General features: G+C 40.7%; 2 protein-coding genes across 3 annotated transcripts; one reads left to right on the top strand and one right to left on the bottom strand.

Annotated features, from left to right (window-relative positions):
* Positions 1-1,225: 1,225 nt before the first annotated feature.
* Positions 1,226-16,695, bottom strand: LOC106073720 (galectin-4-like; the record flags this gene model as incomplete). The annotated part of the gene is given in 7 exon segments (NM_001311283.1): positions 1,226-1,342; positions 2,783-3,002; positions 3,351-3,439; positions 6,059-6,070; positions 7,321-7,437; positions 13,243-13,444; positions 16,604-16,695. Coding segments are annotated over 7 exon segments (849 nt in total), but the record flags the coding sequence as incomplete, so codon positions are not given.
* A 1,968-nt stretch (positions 16,696-18,663) lies between these two features.
* Positions 18,664-26,156, top strand: LOC129926186 (uncharacterized). Of its 2 annotated transcripts, none has more exons than XR_008777841.1 (2): positions 18,664-24,701; positions 25,478-26,155. XR_008777841.1 is itself a non-coding variant. In XM_056028567.1 (2 exons), the coding sequence occupies exon 2, from the start codon at positions 21,019-21,021 to the stop codon at positions 23,920-23,922; it is 2,904 nt and encodes a 967-aa protein (XP_055884542.1). In that variant the 5' UTR covers positions 18,664-19,307; positions 20,084-21,018; the 3' UTR covers positions 23,923-26,156. The 2 variants fall into 2 exon arrangements, 1 of the variants encoding a protein (XP_055884542.1); XM_056028567.1 differs by having other exon boundaries at positions 18,664-19,307; positions 20,084-26,156.
* The last annotated feature ends 655 nt before the right edge of the window (positions 26,157-26,811 follow it).

The following is a 26,811-nucleotide window of genomic DNA, read 5'->3' as shown; positions in this document are numbered from 1 at the left end:
GTTTGGAAGCCAAGCGCTTTACCGCTCAGCCACCGCACCTTCCGCGCTAAGATGTAACTCATCTTCAAATGTGAATGGACGTCCAAAGCATGTGAAACTTTTGTTGTTTTTCTGTCATTTATCGATAAGAATATATTCCTCAAGTGTTTCAAATATACAGTCCTAGAAATCATTATGTTGCCATTTTAACTCTTTCCCTCCTAATCGACGATACCATCGTTGATTTTAGCCTCATTAAATTAAATCGATGTTTACTTTTTTAAACTTGTCTTTGAACTATATAAAAAGAGCATTCTTCGTTTGATTAAGGGTAACCAAAAGTTAATTAATTAATTCATAATTGGTTTTTTTTTTTTATTTTTTCTTGTGTTGTTAGGAAAAGAATTAATTGTGCATTATTTCAGCTTGATATAAGCTTTGTAAAAATATTTCTAATTGCACAGATTTTTTTGTTGTTGGTCTAAAATCCCTAGAGCTATTACAAATTTAATAACTTGATTGATCCAAACTAATAATTACAATTACACTTCGTATAAGCTTTGTTTTTAAAAAAAAGTATTTAAAAAAATATTTTTCATTATTTTTGATCTTAGTATCTCGAGTCTACATTATGTTCAATTATTATATTTCCAAATAATACTTTTTTATGCAGCAAAATGTGTCCTTACCATTGAGAAGTTGAAATATAGGCTTATGTTTTCTGTGGATAATTTTTCTAAGAATATCGTTTTAATTTGTAAGATTCATATTAAACACTTTTACTTAAGACATGAAATAAATAAAAATGTGTGTCAACTTGAAGTTCATTCTCTGTCACAGACGCACACACACAAAAACGTTAGCCTGTTAAAAATACACATTTAATTCTAAATAATTGTACATTGTATTAAAATATAAAACGTTATTACCATTTATATAAATATTTTCTTAGCTGTAATATTTCTCCAATGGATGGACAGTGCGATTTAAAACTGCAACTAACTGCATTACTTTTGTTTAAAGCGAATCAATAAAGCAATAATTTAAAACTGAATACATTTAAATTATATTTAAACTATTAAAAATATAAATCACCACATTGGCAGTATACTAGCTGATTAATAGAATGGAATGTCAATTGTCCGCTTTATTATATAGGCTTGTGTATATACTATCAGTCGATAGTTTAGACTTGTATATTTTGTATTGGTCTATTGTCCGCTGCTGGATCAGGTCAGTGTGACATTTATTGAATGCTGACTTGACTCAAGTTGACATCACCCTGGATGTTCAAGTGAGACACACGCTGAACTGGGTGAATGCGGTGATTGAACTCAGTGAAGTGCTGATTGTTCACAGTCACCTGAAAAAAAAAGGTCATTCGGTCATGCTTCATAGTTAAACCAATACACCGCAAGGAAAGATGTTCCTTTTTTTATGCTTACTAAATCTAGATTTAAATCTACCTTTAAAAAAAAAAGATATTTTATTTGTATCAAGAGTTATCTTTTTTCTAGACCAGGGGGTCTCAAACGTTTTTGACCCCGGGACACCTTTATATAAGCCAAACCTGCTGATGGACCAATAAAGTGATCAAGCTACAAAAGTGTATAGTATGTAAGCTAAAAATGTAAGCAAAAAGAAAGTCACTTTAATGTTTATTGAGATTATAACTTGTTTCTAATACATTAAAAAAAAAAAACTTAGGTGAGGAGGATGATATTTTATGAGTGTTTTTATGTCCGGCTCAATATGTTAGTAAAAAAAGTAAATGTAGGCGCGCACAGTTGAAGTCGATGTCTTTGATTCTTGATGAGATTCATTATGGCAATGATTCCAAGTTGTACCAAGACGGGAAAGCAGTCAACAACTTGTGTACAGCAGTCAACATCTTGTGTACAGCAGTCAACATCTTGTGTACAGCAGTCAACATCTTGTGTACAGCAGTCAACAACTTGTGTACAGCAGTCAACATCTTGTGTACAAATAAGCCCATAATTTAGACTATAACAGTGGAATTTGTTGTGGGTTTTTTTTTAAACTCAAGGGGAGAGAGAGAGAAAGGAGAGAGAGAGGGGAGAGAGAGAGAAGAGAGAAAGGAGAGAGAGAAAGGAGAGAGAGAAAGGAGAGAGAGAAAGGAGAGGGAGAGAAAGTAGAGAGAGAGAGAGAGAAAGGAGAGAGAGAGAAAGGAGAGAGAGAAAGGTGAAGGAGGGAGAGAAAGGACAGAGAGAAAGGAGAGAGAGAGAAGAGAGAAAGGAGAGAGAGAGAAAGGAGAGAGGGAGAGAGAGAAAGAAGAGATAGAGAAAGAAGAGAGAGAAAAGAGAGAGAGAAAGGAGAGGGAGAGAGAGAAAGGAGAGAGAGAGAAGAGAGAGAGAGAGAGAGAAAGGAGAGAGAGAGAGAGAGAGAGAAAGAAGAGAGAGAAAGGAGAGATAGAAAAAGGAGTGAGAGATTCGGGGTCTCCTTGTTCAGACTTTTGTTTAAGTTCTTCGTTTGTAAAAGTAAACAAAGTTCCCCTTACCGACCTTGTGGTCTATAGGGCAGATGATGTAAAGTTCACCTGTTTTTATAGCCGAAGGTTAACTAGGGTGTCATGTGGTCAGCACAACGACCTTTACTTTCCTCAACTAATGCTAGGTACTCGTTAGAGTTAGGTGGACTCAGGAGCGTCCTAAGAATCCCAAAATTCAAAACCCCTGTCTTTACTGAGATTCAAACTCGAGAATTCTCGGTTCAAAGGTCAAGGGCTATCCCACTCTGCCCCCCCCCCCAACGATTATAAAATAATCTTAATTAATCAACTTACCCTATAGCCATGGTGTTCTACGTATATTCTAATCTCGAACGGGGTGTTGCAAGAGAAGGGGAAAAAATTTGCATGGGTTTCCTCCCCTCCCCAACTTCCAGAAGATTTATGGTTCCTGACGACAGTGTTATGACAGCTCCCAAAGTTGAACCTAGCGTCAAAGTGGAGTGCCACGTCGCAACCATCAAAGCTTGGACCACACACCAAGTTGACGTTAAATCTAAAGAGAAAAGTGAATAGCATACATTGATATTGTTGGTGCCACATTTCATTTGTTAATGATTCATTTGTACGGTAAACAATAATATTAGATGAACCAAAAGGAAATCGCCGATTAGATTAAACATAAAGCCAGATCATTGTAGTAATATAGTATTAAACGCAGGAAAGTAAATAGTACTACCTAAATCACACTTACATTTACCTATTAGCAGTTATATATATCTATATCTATCTCTCTCTCTCTCTCTCTCTATATATATATATATATATATATATAAAATTTATTTTAAAGCAAAGGGAACTAACCAATATATTTTTAGTAACAATTGAAAAAGAAGTTGCCTACCTTTGTGCACCGTGTCGAGGAACACCTTGAATCACGATCTGCTTACCATGTTGCAGTGCACCGCTGATTGGCAAGGTCAAGGGCACTGCCTGTGTTCATACATGAGAATAAGATAACAATATGTGTCTTATGTTTTAACATCAATGATAGAGATACACGGTAACATTGCCATATCTATGAACTGGTATGAACTATCGAAGACAGATTATTGACTATATTGTTATCGGTCTGTAGATTGTAGCACAATCATTGTATTATTTCGTAGATTGTAGCACAGTCATTATATTGTTGTAACTCTAGGTTAAGGCACTCAACGAATAGGCATGCAACTCAACACAGTGTAACAGGAAATAAAGACAGGTGTTTATTCACTAGGGCAAACACATAGCATCCTTCAGCTTCCTCAGAGTCTTCCTACTAATTTACCAGTCCTTTAGACAGCAACCCGAATGTGGACCAACGACAGCCTCCCCGCTTCGCTCCAGGTCCCTTCTACAACCTTCAGGCAGCACCAAAAGCTGGCTTCTTAGTTTCCCAAACATTCAGACTCTTCACAATCCCTGATGCACTGTTATTCTCTCCATTCTAGTGTCTTCCTGTTTACGTTCACTAGTGCGCTAGTGCGCACCTCAAGCACTGGTGCAAGGCAGGGTTACAACACTACCCCCACCTTAGTCTTTTCGTCCCGAAAAGACATATGTTCACGGTTGATCAATGCAGGTGGAGGTCGGTCAGTGGGAGTCACAGATTGCATGGAGCGTGCTCCCCACAAAGCGATCCACACTGCTCTCTGCAGGTGCCGTTTTCTCCTTCTCCAGTTGACCAAGTTTCTTTCGACACGATGTCGCAAACGTGGCCTCTCCATCCTGACGGTTGTCGCTGGCATCAGCCACCTGACACATCGAGTGGTAGTGAAAGCTCTTGTTGTTGTTAATGCAGTTGATTCAGAACTGCGCTTCATCAGACCCTTTCTAAGGATGACTCGCGAAAGAGCTGTAGACCCACATGAAGCCACGCTGTTTAACAAACTGTCAGCCTCAACCGTCTCAGGGAGAATTGTCTGTAAGGCACCTTTACAACGTTTAAGGTGCAAAAGTTCATCAGCTGCAGGGTTCTTCTGACCACCTTCAGGGCCTCTCTCGCTGGTGAAAATAGAAGTATCGAAGTCTACTGGTTTCAGACCCTGTTGATGGGTTTCTTGACATTTGCACTCCCTTCGTGAAGCACCGCATGTACAGTTGTTGCTTACCGCCTGAATGCAGCAATCAAAATTCAAGTTCCCCTCGTAGGCACTGGCAGATCGACAGGGGTCCATAAGGTCCAAAGTGACAGGCTCTAACGCAGGCTCAAAGTTTTCCTGCTCCGTCCAGGTCGTTGCTGCACTCAAAGCTGTTACAGCAAAAGTTTCAGTCGCGTAGCAGACTTCTTCTATTGCTTCGACTGTCTCTTTCTGTTCATCTGCGTTTTTCTTGTTAAGATTGACGCATTCTTTGTAACTATCAGTACAGCCACAGTCTTGAATGAGTAACGGTTCATTGTTGTTGAATGATGTTAGATTCCTCTCTCTTACAGGGTTGATCTGGCCTTGCACGTTACGTATCAGTTTGTCCATAGAATGATTCATCGAATCCTGGAAGGTACAAAGTTCACTTCTTAACCAGTTCTGCATGGTGTTCAGCACCTCACCAATATCTGGTTCTATCTCAAACATGTATATTTCCGGATCCTCCCCTTCATCAACAAGAGCCTGCCAAAGACTGGCTCTCATTTTTTCTTTGGCACAGAAGATCCTCAGCTCCCTGGCTCGGAGCTCCTCTTTTAACTGTTTACAGCTAAGTTCATCTAGCTTCCTCAGCATTGTCATTGTTTCCTTTCGTTGAGCTGCCTAAATCCCACTTCTGATACCAATTGTTGTAACTCTAGGTTAAGGCACTCAACGAATAGGCATGCAACTCAACACAGTGTAACAGGAAATAAAGACAGGTGTTTATTCACTAGGGCAAACACATAGCATCCTTCAGCTTCCTCAGAGTCTTCCTACTAATTTACCAGTCCTTTAGACAGCAACCCGAATGTGGACCAACGACAGCCTCCCCGCTTCGCTCCAGGTCCCTTCTACAACCTTCAGGCAGCACCAAAAGCTGGCTTCTTAGTTTCCCAAACATTCAGACTCTTCACAATCCCTGATGCACTGTTATTCTCTCCATTCTAGTGTCTTCCTGTTTACGTTCACTAGTGCGCTAGTGCGCACCTCAAGCACTGGTGCAAGGCAGGGTTACAACAATATTATTTCCTAATCAGAGGCCAATCACTAATTGATCCCTAATTGAGATCTACATGGCTCTGGATACATTTCTGGGTCTTAATTAAAAGGTGGCCCATGCATTATAGTTTCTCTCTGTCTGTCTGTCTGTCTGTCTCTCTGTATCTCGATACTGCTGGTGTGATCCCAAGAAATGCTTTGGCATCAACTCCATTTTCAGCATCTGTTGAGGGTAATGCCTTAGTTGATAGTCCCAACGCTAAAGGAACTCTCCTTTGATGTTGACTCATTAAGCCTTAAGGCAGCGTAGGCTTAAAATCAAAGTATCCCTCTAATCGATGAATAGCCCTTGATCCAGGAATATATCTATATATATATATACAGGAACGTATTTATATAGGGATATATCACCAGATAAATATATTAGTTAGTTTTAGTTACTCACCGGGTTAATAATCTGAAAAAGAAAAAAAAAACAGTCTTTGAAGTATAAACTATGTGAGTCTTTACCCTATTTTACTAGCTCTATTTATCATTTATTTATGTACAAATAGACACTATAGAATGTAGACTTTTCTAGACTATGTCAATCAGAGATTTTTATAAAACCTTTGTAGTACTAGAACTATAAATAGCTAGTGGTTTGGTGTATCCGGTGTAAAGAGTAAAGGAAGTTTTTTTTTTTTTTTTTTTTATTCACTTTTCAGCACTGCAGAGTCCAAGTTTCTTAGCACTTCCCACGGACCTATATATTATATGTCTGTGGCTCTTCCATCAGTAGCTCAATTTTGTTGTATTTGGTTGGAAACATTAATTCAATTAGCGTCCTTGACATTGGTTAGTTTAACGTGAATGGTAGAATAGTCGAGTGATCTGAATTTTTTTTTTTTTTTTTCGTGACATCTCAGGTTTATTTCACAGCGACTAATTCAGGTTTGAACAGCGAACTTATCTAGTGTTCTTGATAAAGCTTTCGTTTACGAACATTGCGTGACACCCAAACAAACACACAGACTCCAGATGTTTCTGTATTAATAATGTCTACTCTGGTGGTCTGAAGAATGTCTGATAGGTTTCAATTAAAATAAATTTTAGAACATATTCAAGTAATCTTCCGTTGTTTTTAACGACAAAGAGTAATGCTACTAAATCTAAGTATAGCCTAGAGATACTACAAAGTATCATAGAGGAAAGTAGCTGGCAGCAGATGGCCTCTGAAAGAAACAGTTGAAGAGCTCTCACAAAGGCTACGGGAATAACATTTGAGACTCAAAGTTCAAAGTAAAGTCATTATTGAAGACAGGCGCAGATGACGGGGAAAACAATTAAATAGACCGCTAGCGGACAACGGCTTTCTCTGCATAAAATGCGGGAAAATATACAGGTCACAACTGGGTTTGCGTAGTCATACTTAATCCTGCACTCATCTTTAATATTCGGAATCGAAAACCTTTGCCATAATAATTTATTTATTCAAATCTTTACTTAAAAAAAAAAAACACACACATTTGAGTCGATTGCGGGAATTCCCGATGAAAGCGTGTTAAAAATAGCCAAATTAAAATGATAGTGGTTTTAAAATATACAACATTCAAACCAGAGCTTTCACTGAATGGCCAATGCTCTTGTATTTGTAGGAAGATTGAGGCACGAATATAAGAGACGGAAACACGCGTGACCCTGTCACGGATCATGTCAATAACCTACCACATCAGAGAAAGCAATCCTGTTGATGCTGACGTCGCCAGCGATGTACAAGTAGCGAACAGCCTCCTTTGCCAAGCGGTGATTGAAGTCAGTGAAGTAATTGTTGTTGACATAAATCTGGCACAAAATGTAAAAACAGATAAATAGATTTAGATTTAGCATACAAAACAACAACAACGTATCTACAATGGGACTGAAATCACTTAGGTCAGAGCCGGTTTTATGGGGTTGTGGGTGAGGCAAACGCCCCAGGCCACGCGCCTGAAGGGGAGGGGGCGTGATAAGATTCTCCTGTCACCTTCAACATTGGAAACTAGGTCAGTTCTTATAAATGAGCACTTGTTACTAGGTGTTTTGGAAGCCTCCCCGGAATCAATACGACACCAATTACCTTTTACCATGAAAACTCTTTTCTCTATGGTTTTAGTTTCGAAATACAGTATTGCCAGTACCTTGTTTTGTAACAATAATAAGGTCTAGAGCAGAGTCTCCCAAACTGTGTTCCGCTGAACCCTATCGTTCCGCGAGGCCTGAATAGGAGCTCCACGAACTACTGGAATAATTAACTAGTGGGCTACCACGTGAATTAATCACTCTAAAAACAAAATAAGCAAAGTGTTCCGCTAAATGCTTAGGATGTGCAATGTGTTCCGTAAAGGAAAAAAGTTTGGGAAACACTATTCTAGAACATTTGAGTCAGAAGAGCGGATCAGGTTGATGTGTTACGGTATATAGAGTTTACGATTACAGTTCCCGAGTATGATACTCGCCCTGGGCCCGCGTACTGCTGAGGCCGCCTCTGTATAGGTTTACCATGAAAATAGTAGGCTACACTATAGATGAACTTATAAATGTAAGCCTACTATGAAAGGTGAAAAATATAAGAGTTTAGAACATAAATACAAATAAAATTTATGTTGAAACATTGGCGTACATTGGCGTACATTATCAACGCACTACAATATTTATAGATGTGTGCCACTGAATGCAGGGGAGTAGCTAGGAATTTGCAATCATTTGGGGGCTCGGGGGGGGGGGCTTGACATCCGTGGGGGCCCCTGCATTTTACATAATATTTAATATTCAATGTAAAAACACTCATTTGGGACCCTCTTCAAGTGGGGGCCCGGGGGATGGGTCAAATTCTCCCCCTCCCTCCCCCACCCTATCTACGCCACTGACTGAATGGTAAAATATTCAGTTATTGTTTGATTTGAAGGTCTCGGGTTTGAATCTAAATGGATATGACTCATCCAGCTTTAGTCGATACTAGACATTTGATCGAGAGGAAGAGGTCTTCTGGTGTCTAGTCTATCTGTTTATCGTTTCCGGCAAAATCATGTCTTGCTTATCTACTCTTGGATTATTAAATCTAGAAAGTAATTTCTATTTACATATTGAAAAGATTTATGTTTCTTTTTCTTCTTCATTCTAAGTTTTTTTTTTTCTCCTTCGTTGTTCCATACCATTTTATTTTATCAGACTCAAAACAAACCATTTATTGATTAAATTTTAGGCCCAAAGTACTCAAATTCTAGGAGATTGTTTTCTGTTTGCCTTCAGTAGATCCAGCAGATTTACGCTATACAAGTTCAAACCAAAACTTGGAGGTTAAGTTTATTTATTTTGGTCTAGTACGAACTTGGTGTAAATGGTTCCGTTAGGGTTAATGGTCCCTGACGTTTCATTGTAGTTCTTACTATTCCTTTGTTAACAGCGAGAGAGAAAAGAGAGAGTGGATAGAAAGAGAAAGAAAGAGAGTGACAGAGAGAAAGAAAAAGAAAGAAAAGAGAGAAAGCTGCAACAGTGAGAGAAAGAAAGAGAGAATATAAAAAGAAAGACAGAGAGAGATAGAGAGAACAAGACAGAAAGAAAGTGAAACATCGCTGATTAAGAAATAAATTATAAAAATACGGTTTTAAGAGAGGGAGAGAGAGAGAGAGAGAGAGAGAAAGGAGAGAGAGAAAGGAGAGAGAGAAAGGAGAGAGAGAAAGGAGAGAGAGAGGGGGGAGAGAGAGGGGGGAGAGAGAGAAAGAGAGAGGGGGGAGGGAGAGAGGAGGAGAGAGAGAGAAAGGAGAGAGAGAGAGACAGAGAGAGAGAGAGGGGAGAGAGAGGGAGAGAAAAGGAGAGAAAGCGAGAGAGAGAAATTCAGTGGAATAATGAGGCTGTAAAGTAGCAAGTGCTTGTGTGTGTGTTTAGGGAGCGGGAGTCACGAAGTTTAAGAGAAAGGCTGACCATCAGAACAACAGTGTAACGGACACAAATGTATTCCATTGGTTCCAAAATAATCTACATGCAAAACTTTAAATGTGCATGGAACTCATTGCATACTACATACATACCAAGTTTTATATTATACACACACCGAATGCGCTTTGAATCCTTTCCAAGATGTAGCACTAGGTTTCAAATTAAGGTAAGGCGCCACCTGCTGACAATTGGCTAGGTATCACATTGCACATGCCATACCCTGTAAGAGTGACGGTCAATCCACCAGCTTCGAAAGCCGGAAGCTATGCCCTAGTATAAGGATATGACAAAGTCCTCCCCCCCCCCCAATTTCCCCCCAAAAAAATTTAATGGAGTAATGGTGATTCTTTCAGATTAAGCTAGAACGCGACTCTATACCTTACACCAGTAAAACTAAAACTACAACCCGCGGGCCATGTTCGGCCCTTGACGCTAACTTTTGCCCACAGCTCTCTACGTTTATTTTATTTTATTTTTTTGTTGGTGCTGGGGCCTGCGACACGTGTCAGAAATTTATGTTGAACCATTGCCTCACACCTAGCGTCTGATCGTCCACTGCATCCTTCCGCGACACCTGAAAAATGTTAAGTAGGCCCAGACGTTTCTGAAGATGTATGTAGAACAAGTAAGCAACTGAAGTATTTGTGGAGTTATGGCGGTTGTGTGTGCAGCAAATCTCGATAATGATATAACTCTGGACAGCAGAAAAACTAAATACGCACGAAGTTTAAGAATCGCGCTGTCCCATATGGTACTGCCTTGTACAAACACAGATTCGAGCACAAAGAGAAGGCGCATTTAGCTGAATGGTTGCTCCAAGTGGCGATGTCTCGCGTTGTCCAACATTATATCCGTAGTCTGCGTTAGTATTTGGCTCCTGCTTCAGTTTGACATACACCCATGTGCGGGTGGTGCGGGCCGCACGGGGCATCAAGCACCCTAGCTACGCCACTGTACACCCCTATTGAGTTCCTCGTCTTTCTAGCTTCCACATACAAGAGGGATGTGATGGTCTTAAAAAACGAGTGTTTGGATATAAAATAATCGTGTATACAACATTTCCTATGCTAGTGCAAGAACAGTTAGTAAAGGGCCTTCTGTGAGACACTTAGTATTATTAGTTTGTATAGAGACGCACCATAGTTGACAGACTTTAAACGCGACTTAAGTGACCTCACGACTTGGGTTAGAGATGATTTTATGTAAATATAGTCAGTTTGGTGTTAGGGCTTCGTAGGGACAATGTGATTTATAGAAAGGGACTCGACTGTGGCCTTTTCGGTATTAAAACATCATCTGTGTTGTAGAGCGGTTTGGACTTTGCCTTTTCTATTTGTTAATTGTGTGGGCTTTGTTCTTGTTAGTTAGTTAAATTGAATATACCCGTACAGGAAACTCAGACATCTACAGAGTAATCTGTCGAAGTCAGACAGGCATTGACAACTACAAGGCAAGGCCTATCATACTTCATAATAAACCTAAACAAGAATCACAACAGGGCCGGCCTTAGGCACTGGCAAACTTCATTTGGGGCCAGCACTCTTACGTCGCTTAGGGCCTAGGGCCTCCAATCATCCAAGGCCGGCTCTGATCACAATCACCTTTAAGCATTACCAATCATGAAGTCAGCCGTGGGCCTCCCATCCCATGATAATTAATGAGGGTGCTAGTGGAGTAGCAAGTTACCTGTGGAATTGGGTTCAAAAATATGTTGTTCCCCCCCCCCCATCAAACAAATTTAGTGTGTGACCAAAAAAATAAAGTAGTCTATATGAGACATTTTACGGCGCTACTGTACAAAATCTGCTAACATACGGAATAAGTTGTTGGCAAGGCAACGCCTCATCTAAACTGTTGCAACGTCTAGAAAACATCATTAAAAAAGCACAAAAACAACTCAACTCACAAAATTACCACATTTAAAGGAACTTTTTGAACAAACGTGCCTAAGAAAAATCGAAAAAATCTTGGAAGGCAACGGCCGCCCGCTCCATCAGAACTACGCCAGGTCGTCGTGAAGTGGGTGACTGCTGTCAATCAAAACAAGAACGGAGCGGTACAAAAACTCGTTCGTACCTCACTCGGTCAGACTCTATCACCGCCACTCATTGATCAGGGAACATGAAATGCACCAAGATACCTGTGTGTAGTCGCTGAATGAACTCTTTATGTTGTCTGTTGTATTTATGTGTATTTTTCTGTTGTGTTGTCTTTATATGAGAAACGAGTCCTTGTAATCACAACAAATTTCCTTAAGGATCAATAAAGCAGTCTTAGTCTTAGTCTTAGACTAATAGACATCCCAATGCCAGTAGTTTTAAATCGGTTTTTATAAAAAAAAAGACTCATGGGAGCCCCATATGGGCCCAAACGCAAAGAAATCCCCCACTAGCCATGGCGTAATAAGTTGTGGGCCCCCAACGTTTGTGGGTCCGGGTTCATTGAACCCTTTCGAGTCATATACGCTACGCCACTGGAGGGCGCAGTATTTTACGTGGATTTTCAACTATTAAACAACTTGTTACCAGTAAAATAGATCTTTTTGTATTCGCTAACTTGCTCTTCTGTGTGTAGGAGTGTGGTCTAGTATATTGCAAAACGCTTTGATTCATTTTATCTTGCAAACTATGGCTTTTTAAAAATCATTCCGTTCAGCAAGATAGATAACACAATATCTTTGCCATACAAATGTATTTATCTCCCCCTGTTTTTTGGACTAGTTGATAACACGTCTTAGGTAGGGCTGAAGTATAGTACGTTCAACTTGACAGGTGAGCAAACATTATGACAAAGATTTAGTACTAGAATGGTTAAATGTGCAACTCAACGCCTGACTTTATAACCCATGTTAATGGTTATATTGTAGTCCAGTTTAAAGTGTCATGTAGGTCTATATGTAATACGCCTACAATAATAATACTTGTCAATTTATATAGCTTACAGTTTAAAAGCTGTTAGATGATTTTATATAGTTAGGCTCAAGCCATGTTGTTTTTAAGTAAAAAAAAACAGTTGGGTTTATTTGGGTATTTATATAGGCATCACTTCAACACAAACACTGCAGTAACACTGTAGGAACAAAAGACGTCAATTAAACCGAATTTTTAAAACTTGAGGCTTTGTTGTCGACGGTCGTTGACTTGTAGCACCAAACTGCTGGTTGACAGCTAAACCGATGTAGAGGCATTATATTTTAACTTGTAAAACTTTAAATAACTTGAATAACTTGAAATGAAATAAATGTAGTCGACTTTAGTAATAATATAAAACATATTTTGAACAAGATCTAACTTACTACAAAAAACACGTCTTTTCACTCTGGCAATCTGGAGTCGTCTGTCCTATCCATGACAGCTTACGTCAATGCCGCTTATCTTGCATCATTTACACTGCATAGCCACCAACCAATCGCAAGCTTCTTTTTTTTACCATCACCATAGAAACACACACACGCACACTCTCCATTAGGATTTAAACTCGACTCTTTACTAAGATTCTAACACGACTCCATAAGGGTTCTAACTCTAGACCATCTGTTCTGCTACTTTGTGTTTTTCCACACAGCCATCAAGTACCAATCAATTCAACAAAAGCTGGTCACATTTTTAAAAAATGTTTTGTTTGAATGTGTAGTGTAAATGCTGCGTGAGAAAGTGCTTAGGGAGCCTTTACCTGGAAAGCATGATGCCTAACCACGATCTTCAACTGGAAAGCGGCGCCCCTGTAGAAAGGGAAACCACCGTGCTTCTCCTCGGGTCCCCAGTTGCCACACTTGTGAGTCCTGACGACCTCGTTCTGCTCAAACCTCGGGTTGAAATGAAGGGCAGCGTCAGAGTTGTCAAAGGTGGGCCCAGCGCACAGGTTGATGCTAAATCTGGGAGATAGAAAAGACCAAATATTAAAACAAGACCTTTTTTTTTTACAAATCTTATATCAAATCACTCTGTCTGTCTTGTCTGGTTAAAAGTTTGCACACGTTATTTCTCCAACACCCAATGTCGGATCAAGCTGAAATTTTGCAATATTATTTATTTTACCTGACAACACAAGAATCAATTAAAAAATTAAGCAATTAATTAATTAATTAAAAAAATTGGTAATTAATTATTTTATTTGGTATCTCGAATAAGGGAAAGAAATTGTACTTGACTGATAAGGAAGTATAAGTTGAATAAGTCCCCTTTATACTTTGTAGGTCGTCACATTAAAACTTGAAGCTAACAATAGATAACAATAAAACCTTCTGTTTTTATAAGCGCGTCTCTGGCATAGTGGTTAGTACATTGTCTTGATGAGGCTTTAGCCCAAGTGTTCGAAGTCAGATTGTCACCTTTTTTTTTATAGTTGCATTTAAAAGCGATCACCCAGACACCCCATTTCCCCCCATCCTTTTCCAACTTGTCCAGACAAGTGATAGGATCATAGCGTATTAAGAAAGCTAAAAGCATGAAATAGCGCTAAACAAAAAACAGTTGGTAAAAATCTTTCAAATCGCGCAGATTTATTGTTGTTAGTGCAAATCTATTACAAATTTAATTACATGCCTGATCCAAACTAATTGATACAACTACGCTTAATATAGGCTTTGTTGTTTTTTTTAAGTATTTTTTTTTATTTTATTTTTTTTTTTTTAAATATAAAGCCTTTATTGAAAAAAAAAAAGTGTTTTCTCTATGAAGACACGAATTTCAGTTTTAAGCCAAGTGTCAAATATTCCAGAAATACATTTAAAAAAAAAGAGATACAACAGTATGAATACCCTAACAGTTGGCCTATTTACAAAGTTTATAGCAACGACCGCTGCCTGTCTGCTACACATTTTGAAGACCTTATTTTTTTTTCATTTCCCATTCGCGGATTAAGTAAAACTTTTGCACAATTATTCATTGTCCTTAAGAAAATATGAATCAATAAAAAAAAATAAACCCATTAATTAAATAATGCTAATTAATAAACTTTTTTTTACATCGAAAAAGAGAAATACATCTTACAGTTTTGATATATGACTGTAAATATGGAGTAATTCCCCTTACATGAGCTGCTTTTAAACATTCTTTTTTTCTTCTTCATATTTTTCCTTGTTCAGTCCCATGCCTGGGCCAAGCAAGGTCAATCTATCAGCAGATGTGAGGGTAAAGACGTTAGGCTCATTTCAGCATCTGCTTGTGCGTCACGTGGAAACGCTATCTTACTGATTTTATTTTCTTTTTTGACGGTTTAAATAAATCGATTGATTGCATCCGAATTCGACCTTGACATTGAGCCGAAGGCCCATTATTGTCATTGATTACGCCTGTCTCATTACATTGGCTGAGGAAATGTATTGAACGGTATATCACATCGCATACGATATGATTTATGAAATGTTACAAGGAGAATGAGCTTTACTTTTACAACGAAAGCACACTCTAACTTAAGAAGTATTGCAAGGAGGTCAACGGATGTGTCCAACACTATAAGTGTCTAGTACGAGGGAAACACTACATTTAAAAGTGTGCACTTAGCAAGCGCGTTTCTGTTATATAAACCAGGGGTTCTCACCCTGCGGTTCGCGACCCCCTGGGGGGGGGGGGTCGATTGACAATTTATCAGGGGTCGATAAAGACCATCGAAAATATGAAATATGGAAAACATGGAATATCCTATTTTTATTGTTAGATGTTGCAGACAACTGAATCAGAATTGATTTTAAAACTTTTAATTGTCGCAGCAAAATATTTTTAACGCTTTGAAGTTAATTCGCATCAACGCATAACGTATCGTTTCGCCTGGTCGTGCCTTTTTAAATCTCTGTACTGTCGTCAGTAAGGTCAAGAGTCAATGTTAATATTAAGGTCCTTTTTTTTTCTTTTTTTTAATGCTACATCAGTTTTCGCTCATCTGTTGTCTACATTAGCGAAAACATAGTTACTTATACTCATGAATGAAAAAAAATTACTGGATCGGGGGTGGGTGGGGGGTCGCGGCGTTGCGAGAAATTGAAAAAATGGGTCGCCGAGCAAAAAAGGTTGAGAATTGCTGAAATTTATAAACAATGGCGTTACTGGTAGGGGGTGTGTGAAGAGAGGATCACACCGGGTGACACTGACCTTGGCTACGTTGCTGCTTATTTACCTTTACCTATCACCTAGTCTTTTGGAACATCGGGGCACCATGCAAGTTTCGTTGATCGAATTTCTTCAACCCTCTTTGTCTTTTGCCTTAGTTAGAACCTCTTTCAATGGCAGGACCGTCCATTCTTTTATGTTGTCCTCCAATCGCTTTCTCTTGTCTGCCTCTTCTTCTTTTTCCTGGTACTGTTCCCTGAAGAAAGGTCTTTGCGAGCCCCGAAGATCTTGTAATATGGACATATAGTTTTAGCTTGCGTTTTTTTTTTTTTACGATACTTAGCAGGTCATCATGGGGTCCAATAGCTGCAGTAACCCTGTCTCTAATCTCTTGGTTTGTGATGCAGTCTTTAAATGTGATACCTAGGATCCTTCTGTAGCATCTCAATTTCATTGCTAGGATCATCCTCTCTAGCTCTGCGTCCATAACTGCCACAAATTGTGTTGCATTTACATTTTTTTTTTCTAAATAAGCTTAAGTTAGATTTAGGTAAATTTGAGAATATATGATTTGAACTGGAGACAGAAAGGTTTGAGAATCTCCTGGTCTTAAAATAAATAAGATCCTGGTTTTTAATGTGAAATGCAGCTCTTTAAAAAAATAATCTAATGGGAAATATAAAACCCGGCATTATAATAAAAAACAGAGCTTAACAGTAAATGCAGTGCAGTATCTTTGTCACAATCTAAGCATGTCAAAGTCGTTCTTGCTAGTAATGAAAATATTGCTGTAGGCTTATAACTTAAGATGTATATTTAGAGTTTAGAGACATCTAACGGGGTGGAATGTACCATTTTCTTCCTTGCTCTATATTTAGAAACAAAAGAAAGCTAAAACAATGCATTATTTACAGAAAATAACAGAAGGAAACGAACGCCAATAGTATTACACTCATGCTGATAAACAAACTTATTCATACACCTACCTACTACAATAAGGGGCCACAACTCCATCAATTATTATTTCTTTGCCGTCTGCCAAAGTAAATGGTAAAGGAGCAGAGTAAGGTACAGGATACTGAAAATGTAACAAGAAAAAAATATAGAAAATAGCTTTTTTAAAAAACAAAGCTTATATTGAACGTAATTGTGTCATTTAGTTTGGATCCGTCATGTAATTATACGTATGATCGACTTTTACATAATAAATCTGTGCGATTAGAAATATTTTTACCAACTGTTTTGTTTGGCTTTTATCTTTCGTAATACGCTAAGATCCTATCACGTGACTGGACCAGTTCAGAAAGAGGGAGGGAAGAAGGGGGAATCTTGGTGAATGTTTACATGATCGTTTTTTAAACGCATAAAAAAATGTTCACTCATGGCTCAAGAGTCCGCAATGGGACTAATTCAGCTGATACCGCCACATCTGTCAAGTACGATTTCTTTCCCTTGTTCAAGATACCAAACAAAATAATTAATTACCAAGAGTTAATTAACTAATTGATTTTGTTTTTATTCATGTCTTGTCAGGTAAAAGAAATAGCTGTGCGAAATTTCAGCTTAATCCGAGCTTAATGTGTACAAACTTTTTGTAAAGATAATGCATAATATATCAACTTTATAATTGTTGTTGTTTAATAACAACTAGATACATGAATTAGGGGCGCAACTAGTGGTCCTAAAATAAAAACCTTTTACATGAACCAGACAATATGAGGAAAGATAAACATGCAGACGTTTTAATTTCGTGGGAGGGTGAGGCTGTTTGAGAGAAAGGAAGTGGCGTCGCCTTTCAACCTAGCTCCGCCCCCCTCCTCGAATCCGCCATTGGTATAGTAAATATAAATGTTTGAAACAAAAAGAAATATAACGAATGTATTATCTTGGTAGGTACAATTAGAGCAACTAGAGCAATAAACTACGCTGGGTGACAAGCACACACGCACACAACGGAACAAGCACGCATACACACGCACACGTGATCAATCTCACAATGACTCACATATATACGTGAATAAACACACACACACATACACACATACACTCACGCGCGCACAGAGAAAGACAAAATAATTTTGTATCACCTATTCTTAAACACTTATGTTTGAAATAAAAGTAAATTAACAACTGCTCTTGGTTTCCAATATGTATGCCGCAATTAGAATATATCAATACATGTATTTATCCTTCACATAGTTAGCGAATGCTTGTTTCCGAGAAATGGCTAGCTGGAATTTGGAAAGGAGGATGCAGCGCCCCCCCCCCATCTCACTTTGGGGGGGGGGTGAAGTTAGAAGCGGATATTGTTCAGTAGTTGGGCTTGGTCATTTAAATTTTTTTTTCTTACGTTGTTCTACACTTTGCATGCAAAATCAATAAATAAGAGTAAATCAAGACATATATTAAATGAATAAGTGCATTAAATAAACTTTAATTTTAAAAAATTATACCTTTAACCTTCTCTCCCCCCCCCCCTTTAAATTGAACAAATAACGTATGCCAAGGCATTTAAAAAAGAAACACTATATATTTGTACATATTTAAATGCGTAGTATAGTACACGGTAAGACATATCCATTCTCCCCTTATTAATTTCATAAAGATGGGAATATAATGGGTGGGGGGAGGGCTAAATTTTCCGGCCAGACATATATTTAAAAAAAAAGGTTTATTATGGTTTCAGTTTTTAAAAAAATTATTGTCTAACCCTGTTGTTTTATGAAAACTGCAACATTTTGTTTTAGCTTATTCACCTGTTTTTTATTCTTATCTGTGCATGTGTTATGCTAATTAAAAAAACAAATACATGGTACACTCACTGGCTGCTTGATTAACTTGCCTTTTTTTAAACACGATTTTAGTCTACTATAAGCCACTACTTCATTTAGAGCGCATGTATCTGCTTAATTAGATTGGAACCTAGGGTCTTTTAAAAAAAGTACTATGCGTCCTGGTGTCTGCTATTCAGTTAAACATGGATCCCTGTGACGAAACGCGTCCCTTCTCAATACAGAACTGACCAGTGCGGAACTAACCCCCCCCCCCTCTTAACCACTAGTTAACATTGTATAGCCCCTTTTTACACTAAACTGACCAGGGTAGAACACAAACAATCTATTACACCAAGGTTAGATCCAACCCCCAAATTATAGGCCATAAACACACATCCCAAGTTACACCCAGACGTCGAAACAAACGTACGCAGCCGTTCAGTTCAGGAACATTAAAATTGAAAGTTACGCCCCAAACGCCGAAACAAAAGCACGCAACCGTAAAGTCCAGGGACATTAAAATTTGGTGTCCACGTACATCCCTTTGAGTCGACAATCCTAACGCCCAGGGCTATTCAAATCGTTTCCGTCCGCTGTACCGTCGAGCGATTGTCCAGCCTGATAATTATGGTATGGTTCCGCTTTCATCCTCCTTCGTCCCCCCCCCCCCCCGGGTCGCGGGTTAAAGAAGTCAGGTGAATGAGCCCCAAATGAAAAGATTGGTCCAATTTAACAATTCTAAACTCAAAAGACTCGCTGGCCATTGGATCATCACTACTCTTAACATACCGTTCGGTAACCTATAAAAGCCGGAGACGAAAGTTTCAGGTTAATGCCATTCTAGATCAGAATCACTGAGAAGTCAGAAGACTCTCAAGTCAACGATTCATTTGGGAACTTGTGTAAGGCAAAGCGGGTGAGTTGGAAAAACTTTATCATTATTATTTAGTGTGTCTTCGCCTGTAACATTTAGGTTCATGTATCATTACCATGTTAACCCTTGTTTGCTTCCAAACATTACATTTGTAAATATCTTTGAGTATGTGTTCCTCGTTTACTCGTCAATGTTGACTGTAGTCCCAACGGTGGACATCCACCTTGCGATTCAGTTAATCCTAATGTTTATTTATGCATTTGTTATTTATTCATATCCATATTCATCTGGACCTACTCGCGTCTAGATCATTTTCTTACCTGTGCATATGTACCTGTATATGTGCACATATATATACATTACGATTTTGTTTGTTTTGGTTATGCACATACTGTGCTGTTACCATGCATCCTTAGGCCCGAGAATCAGTCTCGCGTGTCTACCCCACTATTTTCAGCTTGTCGACCTGCATAGTTATGTGCCCTTTTGCACCCCCTCCCTTCTTCTTGTCACGGTCCTCTGGTCACGAGTGACCGTGGACTTGTTTACCTGTGGGTCAATGAGGTCACAGGGGCTACAACCCTGTAATATGGTCCCCCTGTTTCCCTCCTCATTTATGCCCCTGCCTTGTACATTTATATTTGTATTTGTATTATTATTATTGTATTATTTGTACAGCATTGTTACTAGGCCTAGTGAAATGTTGTTGACAAGTATCGTAGTTAGCCTGAGGGAGACGCTCCTATCAAGGATGCGCCCCTCGCCGACCAGCCTGTATGGTTTAATAATTCAGGCTCCTCTCATGTCTCATTTCATAGCCTCCTACACCAGGGCTGGCGTGTTTTGTTGCCTGAAGGCAGACCTCAGCAGCTCTCCACACATTCCCGTTGAGGGTGAGTCACTCATCACCCTCGACCCGAACCGAAGGCATTCCAGGCTGACGTCCCAGGACCGGTCTGCAACTACCACAGGAGTAAGCCCACCGCGTGGCATCCTCATATTCCTCACACTAGCGCCTGCCTACCTGCAGGGCACCAACAACTGGCTAAAACACAACGGAGCTTCAACTTACCCCACCCCGAAGGAGAACCTTGCATAGCAGATAAGTGAGAGACAGCCGAATAAGCAAACCATACACGAATCTTTATGAGCAATATCCCAGTGATGATATTATCTTAAACGTTATCATAAATCTTCCTGTACATCCCCCCCCCTCACTCACTGATTGTATTTCCTCTCAATTAATCTTTATTAAATATTTGTTCCTTTACGAAATCATTAAGCTTTACGTTTTGCTTGCGCCTGTCTATGTGCCTATATAATACCAACAAAATATTTACCACGTTGTGGCTCTAAGACTTTACCCCTAGGAGTCGCAGGCCATCGTCCCCATCGGGAAGTGCAAACGGACCGATCGGCGGACTTATTCCACCACAACGGGGGTAAACTGTGACGCCTAGTCCGGGATCACAAAACCCTAACCCATTCAGTATAGGCACAAGGCAATAAGCAGAACGTTCACAAATTTCCACCCACTAGACCCTATAAATATATATTGATAACACAGAACTACATATTGCTCAGTATGGTTTGATTATGTCAATGCTGTATAGTATATTATATTAACTATATACTTGTTGTATCATATTTAGATAATAACACAGGTGAAGACATAATTAAATAAATATTCAGTTAGCCTCCTCACCCGCTTCAGCTTCTGAGCATACTTCCCCATCACTTCTATCCCACAAACATGGCTGAAGGCACTAGATCAAAAGCCGAATCAGCTAAATCTATCAAAATTCGCGAGCTCAACGAGCTAGCAGAGCAAATAGGTATCAGACCTGATGATCGACCAACGTTCGTCCTGGCTAAGTTCGAGGAGTGGGAAAATAGAGAGAGGGAAAAAGAAAAAATAGATAGAGAGAGGGAAAAAGAAAAAATAGATAGAGAGAGGGAAAAGGAAGCTCACGCGTTCCGTATGAAAGAAAAGGAAATAGAGTTAGAAAAATTAAAAGCTAACGACGAATCCCGCATCACAATTGCTGCCGATCAAAACTCCCCTAATTGTCAAACCCCTCACTTCAACTTAGAACCTTTTGATGAAACCAAAGAAAGTATAGAGACTTTCTTAGAAAGGTTTCAAAACGTGGCTACCAACAACCAGTTACCAATGGGCAAATGGTCATTTAGAGTGTCACAAGCTCTTCGGGGTAAGGCCTACGAGGTGTATGCTAAGCTCCCCTCATCTAGTCAAAACGACTACTCAGCGCTCAAGAACGCACTGCTAGTCCAGTTCGACTTGACCGCCAGCTCCTACCACAAGAAGTTTAGGAACTCTCGCCTCGAAAGGCGCGAGATGTATTCCAGTCTCTTTACTAGACTAGAGAAATACTTGGATAAATGGTTATCCTTAAGTCCCTTCATTCAAAATTATGAAGGCCTAAAAGACCTTATTCTGGTAGAACAGCTCCGCGAATGTATGACCCCTGACCTTCGCATCTTCATAGATGAAAGCGGTGTCACAACACCACAAGAAATAGTCAGTTACTCTGATAGATTTCTAGCAGCCCACAGGGAGCAGAAAACTAAAACATCAGACCAAAGCCCATCGATAGCGAAGGTAGATAAGCAGCCCGACCCTCCAAGTAGCAGCAATAACAATAACAACAAACAAACACGCCAGCCCAACAACCAAGCACCCCGCCACCCCATTCCTCCCAACCCGCCGAGGCCGCAAAAGAAGTGGTGCAGCTTCCATAACTCTCCTACCCATGACTCCAGCGAGTGTCACAATAGAAGTCGCCCTTACTCAGCCCAACCACTGATGGTGATAACGCAAGCAACTCCCGTCCTAGACTCATCACCGAGTAACCATCCCCCTACGGTCGAAAAGGTATTAGTGAACGGAATATCCTCTAATTGTCTATACGATTCCGGGTGTTCCTTTTCGGCAATCGTCAGGAAATCATTGGTAAAGCCCCGCTACATTAGCAACAAATGGGTCACCATACAAGGCGCAGACTTGAACTCTCCCCCATTCACCCTTCCGATCGCCCGAATAAAGGTGAGATCTAGATATGTCAACGGTAGGATAGAGGCGGCCGTCATGGACAATCCATGCTTTGATCTAACGCTTGGTGATAAATACGTGTTCCTGGGAACTCCTACAGGCCCAAGGTTCACTACCTCAGAGGTCACTCCGGTGAACCCCAATACAAATAACCCCTCGGTCCCTGAAACGGACCACATCAGCGCATTCCCTGTGATTACTGGAGCCCAGGCTCCACAGGATGGCGCAAGGGAAACCCTTAACTCTCTCCGCAGAGGATACAAGGAATACCCACGAAGCTACCTATCGTCTGCAAAGATTTTCGTTCCTGTGAAAAGGGATAAGTCGAAAATCCATAGGCGCCCAATAGCTCACAAACCGGGCCTCCCACAGCACCATTCGGGCGGGGAGGGAGGCGCACGAAGTCACGCGGCCCGATCCCAGCGCTTCGGCCCTCAAACCCAGCAAACTGGCCAACCCAACTCCCAGAACTCTAAACAGAGCCGAGGAGTAAAGGCCGAGAATCCCACCAGCAGTTCTATCACGAAGAACGCTGACTCTAGCGGCACGAATGTTGTCATGCAGGCCGCCAATCTCAACGCTCTCGCCATCGAGCGAAGCACCCATTCTGCCAGCGCACCCATCAATGCACAGGGCACCGGCACTGCCGCCATCGTCCTTCTGCAGGACACTGGCATCGACAGCGTAATGGACATCGCATCCAGCGCCACCATGATTGCTCCTGATATCGTGCGAGGCATCAAACCCCTTGGTGCCGCCTTCAACTCACGGTCCACCGAAACCCACCCCAGGCCACTCAACACGAGAAGCGCCTGTACAAACAGTTATGAGACAAGACAATGTCTCCCCCTCGAGCCGCCTGGTAAGGTATCTCTGTCCCCCACTTTACCCATTTCTGCACCCCTCCTCAACTCCGAGGGCCTAAAACCACATCCGCCCTTAAACATCATAGATGAGCTACCCGCTAACCCCGCCGAGGTCATTCTGGGTGAAAACGACCCGCCACCCAGCCAACTATCAAACTTGCAACTTAGCTCGGCTAATAAACGAGAAGACCGCAAAATCTGTCTAAAGTTTCTATGTCTAGTAGTCTCGTTAATGTTTCTTGCACATCACTATGGTTCAAACCCTAAAGCATCACATGGGCCCTCACACGATGGTTCAACTCTCCATGTGCTTCCCAAACCAGTACTGGTGGTAACACTTATGCTCACTACATTCTTGCTAGGCTATCTATCTGATAGAATAGGGTGGCCACACTTTTGCAGCCGGCGTAAGGTGTTTCTTGCCACGCCTAAGTTCTCGAAGGGCCTTCTGCAGTTTCAACACAATGAAAACAAGCTGAACACCCAGTCCCGGCTACTACTATTTAGCCACTCTCTTGCCCGTAATGGCAGTCACAAAGAGGGAGTAACTCCCGCCTTCCTTGATTGGTGCACAAGTGAGTCTGCCAATACATCAAACCCAGATCCTGTGGTGGAGTTTGATGTCCACCATAGCATCCCAGCTCACGCTGGACCTGATGACGTGGTCAGTGAATGCACGCTCCTACGTAGGGGCCCCGCTTGTCCCTCTATCATCTAGGCAACCTCTCACAGGTCAGTTCAGAATTTCGAAATTAATAATGCCTTTACAATGCATTATCTTTGGCGGAGGGGTGTGTGACGAAACGCGTCCCTTCTCAATACAGAACTGACCAGTGCGGAACTAACCCCCCCCCCTCTTAACCACTAGTTAACATTGTATAGCCCCTTTTTACACTAAACTGACCAGGGTAGAACACAAACAATCTATTACACCAAGGTTAGATCCAACCCCCAAATTATAGGCCATAAACACACATCCCAAGTTACACCCAGACGTCGAAACAAACGTACGCAGCCGTTCAGTTCAGGAACATTAAAATTGAAAGTTACGCCCCAAACGCCGAAACAAAAGCACGCAACCGTAAAGTCCAGGGACATTAAAATTTGGTGTCCACGTACATCCCTTTGAGTCGACAATCCTAACGCCCAGGGCTATTCAAATCGTTTCCGTCCGCTGTACCGTCGAGCGATTGTCCAGCCTGATAATTATGGTATGGTTCCGCTTTCATCCTCCTTCGTCCCCCCCCCCCCCCGGGTCGCGGGTTAAAGAAGTCAGGTGAATGAGCCCCAAATGAAAAGATTGGTCCAATTTAACAATTCTAAACTCAAAAGACTCGCTGGCCATTGGATCATCACTACTCTTAACATACCGTTCGGTAACCTATAAAAGCCGGAGACGAAAGTTTCAGGTTAATGCCATTCTAGATCAGAATCACTGAGAAGTCAGAAGACTCTCAAGTCAACGATTCATTTGGGAACTTGTGTAAGGCAAAGCGGGTGAGTTGGAAAAACTTTATCATTATTATTTAGTGTGTCTTCGCCTGTAACATTTAGGTTCATGTATCATTACCATGTTAACCCTTGTTTGCTTCCAAACATTACATTTGTAAATATCTTTGAGTATGTGTTCCTCGTTTACTCGTCAATGTTGACTGTAGTCCCAACGGTGGACATCCACCTTGCGATTCAGTTAATCCTAATGTTTATTTATGCATTTGTTATTTATTCATATCCATATTCATCTGGACCTACTCGCGTCTAGATCATTTTCTTACCTGTGCATATGTACCTGTATATGTGCACATATATATACATTACGATTTTGTTTGTTTTGGTTATGCACATACTGTGCTGTTACCATGCATCCTTAGGCCCGAGAATCAGTCTCGCGTGTCTACCCCACTATTTTCAGCTTGTCGACCTGCATAGTTATGTGCCCTTTTGCACCCCCTCCCTTCTTCTTGTCACGGTCCTCTGGTCACGAGTGACCGTGGACTTGTTTACCTGTGGGTCAATGAGGTCACAGGGGCTACAACCCTGTAATATGGTCCCCCTGTTTCCCTCCTCATTTATGCCCCTGCCTTGTACATTTATATTTGTATTTGTATTATTATTATTGTATTATTTGTACAGCATTGTTACTAGGCCTAGTGAAATGTTGTTGACAAGTATCGTAGTTAGCCTGAGGGAGACGCTCCTATCAAGGATGCGCCCCTCGCCGACCAGCCTGTATGGTTTAATAATTCAGGCTCCTCTCATGTCTCATTTCATAGCCTCCTACACCAGGGCTGGCGTGTTTTGTTGCCTGAAGGCAGACCTCAGCAGCTCTCCACACATTCCCGTTGAGGGTGAGTCACTCATCACCCTCGACCCGAACCGAAGGCATTCCAGGCTGACGTCCCAGGACCGGTCTGCAACTACCACAGGAGTAAGCCCACCGCGTGGCATCCTCATATTCCTCACACTAGCGCCTGCCTACCTGCAGGGCACCAACAACTGGCTAAAACACAACGGAGCTTCAACTTACCCCACCCCGAAGGAGAACCTTGCATAGCAGATAAGTGAGAGACAGCCGAATAAGCAAACCATACACGAATCTTTATGAGCAATATCCCAGTGATGATATTATCTTAAACGTTATCATAAATCTTCCTGTACATCCCCCCCCTCACTCACTGATTGTATTTCCTCTCAATTAATCTTTATTAAATATTTGTTCCTTTACGAAATCATTAAGCTTTACGTTTTGCTTGCGCCTGTCTATGTGCCTATATAATACCAACAAAATATTTACCACGTTGTGGCTCTAAGACTTTACCCCTAGGAGTCGCAGGCCATCGTCCCCATCGGGAAGTGCAAACGGACCGATCGGCGGACTTATTCCACCACAACGGGGATCCCACACATTTTATGTCTAAGAATGAGAAATAGTTTGTTTTTTTTTTCATCGTGGGCTAATATTTAAAATAAAATTCTTTAAAAAAACAGCTGCAGAAAATAAAATGTGTACTAGAAAAAAAAAAAGAGATAGCTAATTAAACTTACTGCCATTTTGTTCTAGTAGTAGTTGGTGTATAAAAGGAAAACAAGAGTAGGTAATCACTGCCACACACAACGATAACTCCACGAGTTTCTCCCCACAATGAATTAAAACCGAAAGCCACTGAGTACCGGGAAAGAGAGTCTATTTATACATTGATACCAGTAAGACAATCCTAGCCTAGACACACCATACTTTTGTGTGTTATCTACACTGACAGCGGCTCTCAGAACTGCAAAGCTCACGTGTTGAAAGTCGATGTGTAAGCGTTATTATCACTTCCCTTATAACTGCTTCTTGTAGCACATGCATTAATGAGCATATTAAACATTGTGCTGACCTTTGACTTTCGACCTGCAGACGCGACGAAAGTGGGAAAAAAGGGGTGGGAAGGACTTTTAGTGCCCAATAAGGGTCCACATTTGCTCACGTTATCATGCCTTAAGGGTCTAAGGTTATTATGCTCTATGTGAAGTAAAGAGAGATCTATTAAGCAGCCTTTTGGATAAAACATTGCCCGATCGTTTGAGGGACAGCACCAGTGTGTGTGTTGGTTGGGGTGGTTGG

Source organism: Biomphalaria glabrata, chromosome 5 (assembly GCF_947242115.1).
Source record: "Biomphalaria glabrata chromosome 5, xgBioGlab47.1, whole genome shotgun sequence".
In the NCBI taxonomy this organism is placed as follows: domain Eukaryota; kingdom Metazoa; phylum Mollusca; class Gastropoda; family Planorbidae; genus Biomphalaria; species Biomphalaria glabrata.
The sequence above is the reverse complement of the archived record's forward strand: the minus strand, read 5'-3'. Positions and strand labels throughout refer to the sequence as shown.

Excerpts from the sequence above, each read along its gene's own strand:
- LOC129926186 (XM_056028567.1), top strand. The coding sequence starts at position 21,019 with ATGGCTGAAGGCACTAGATCAAAAGCCGAATCAGCTAAATCTATCAAA.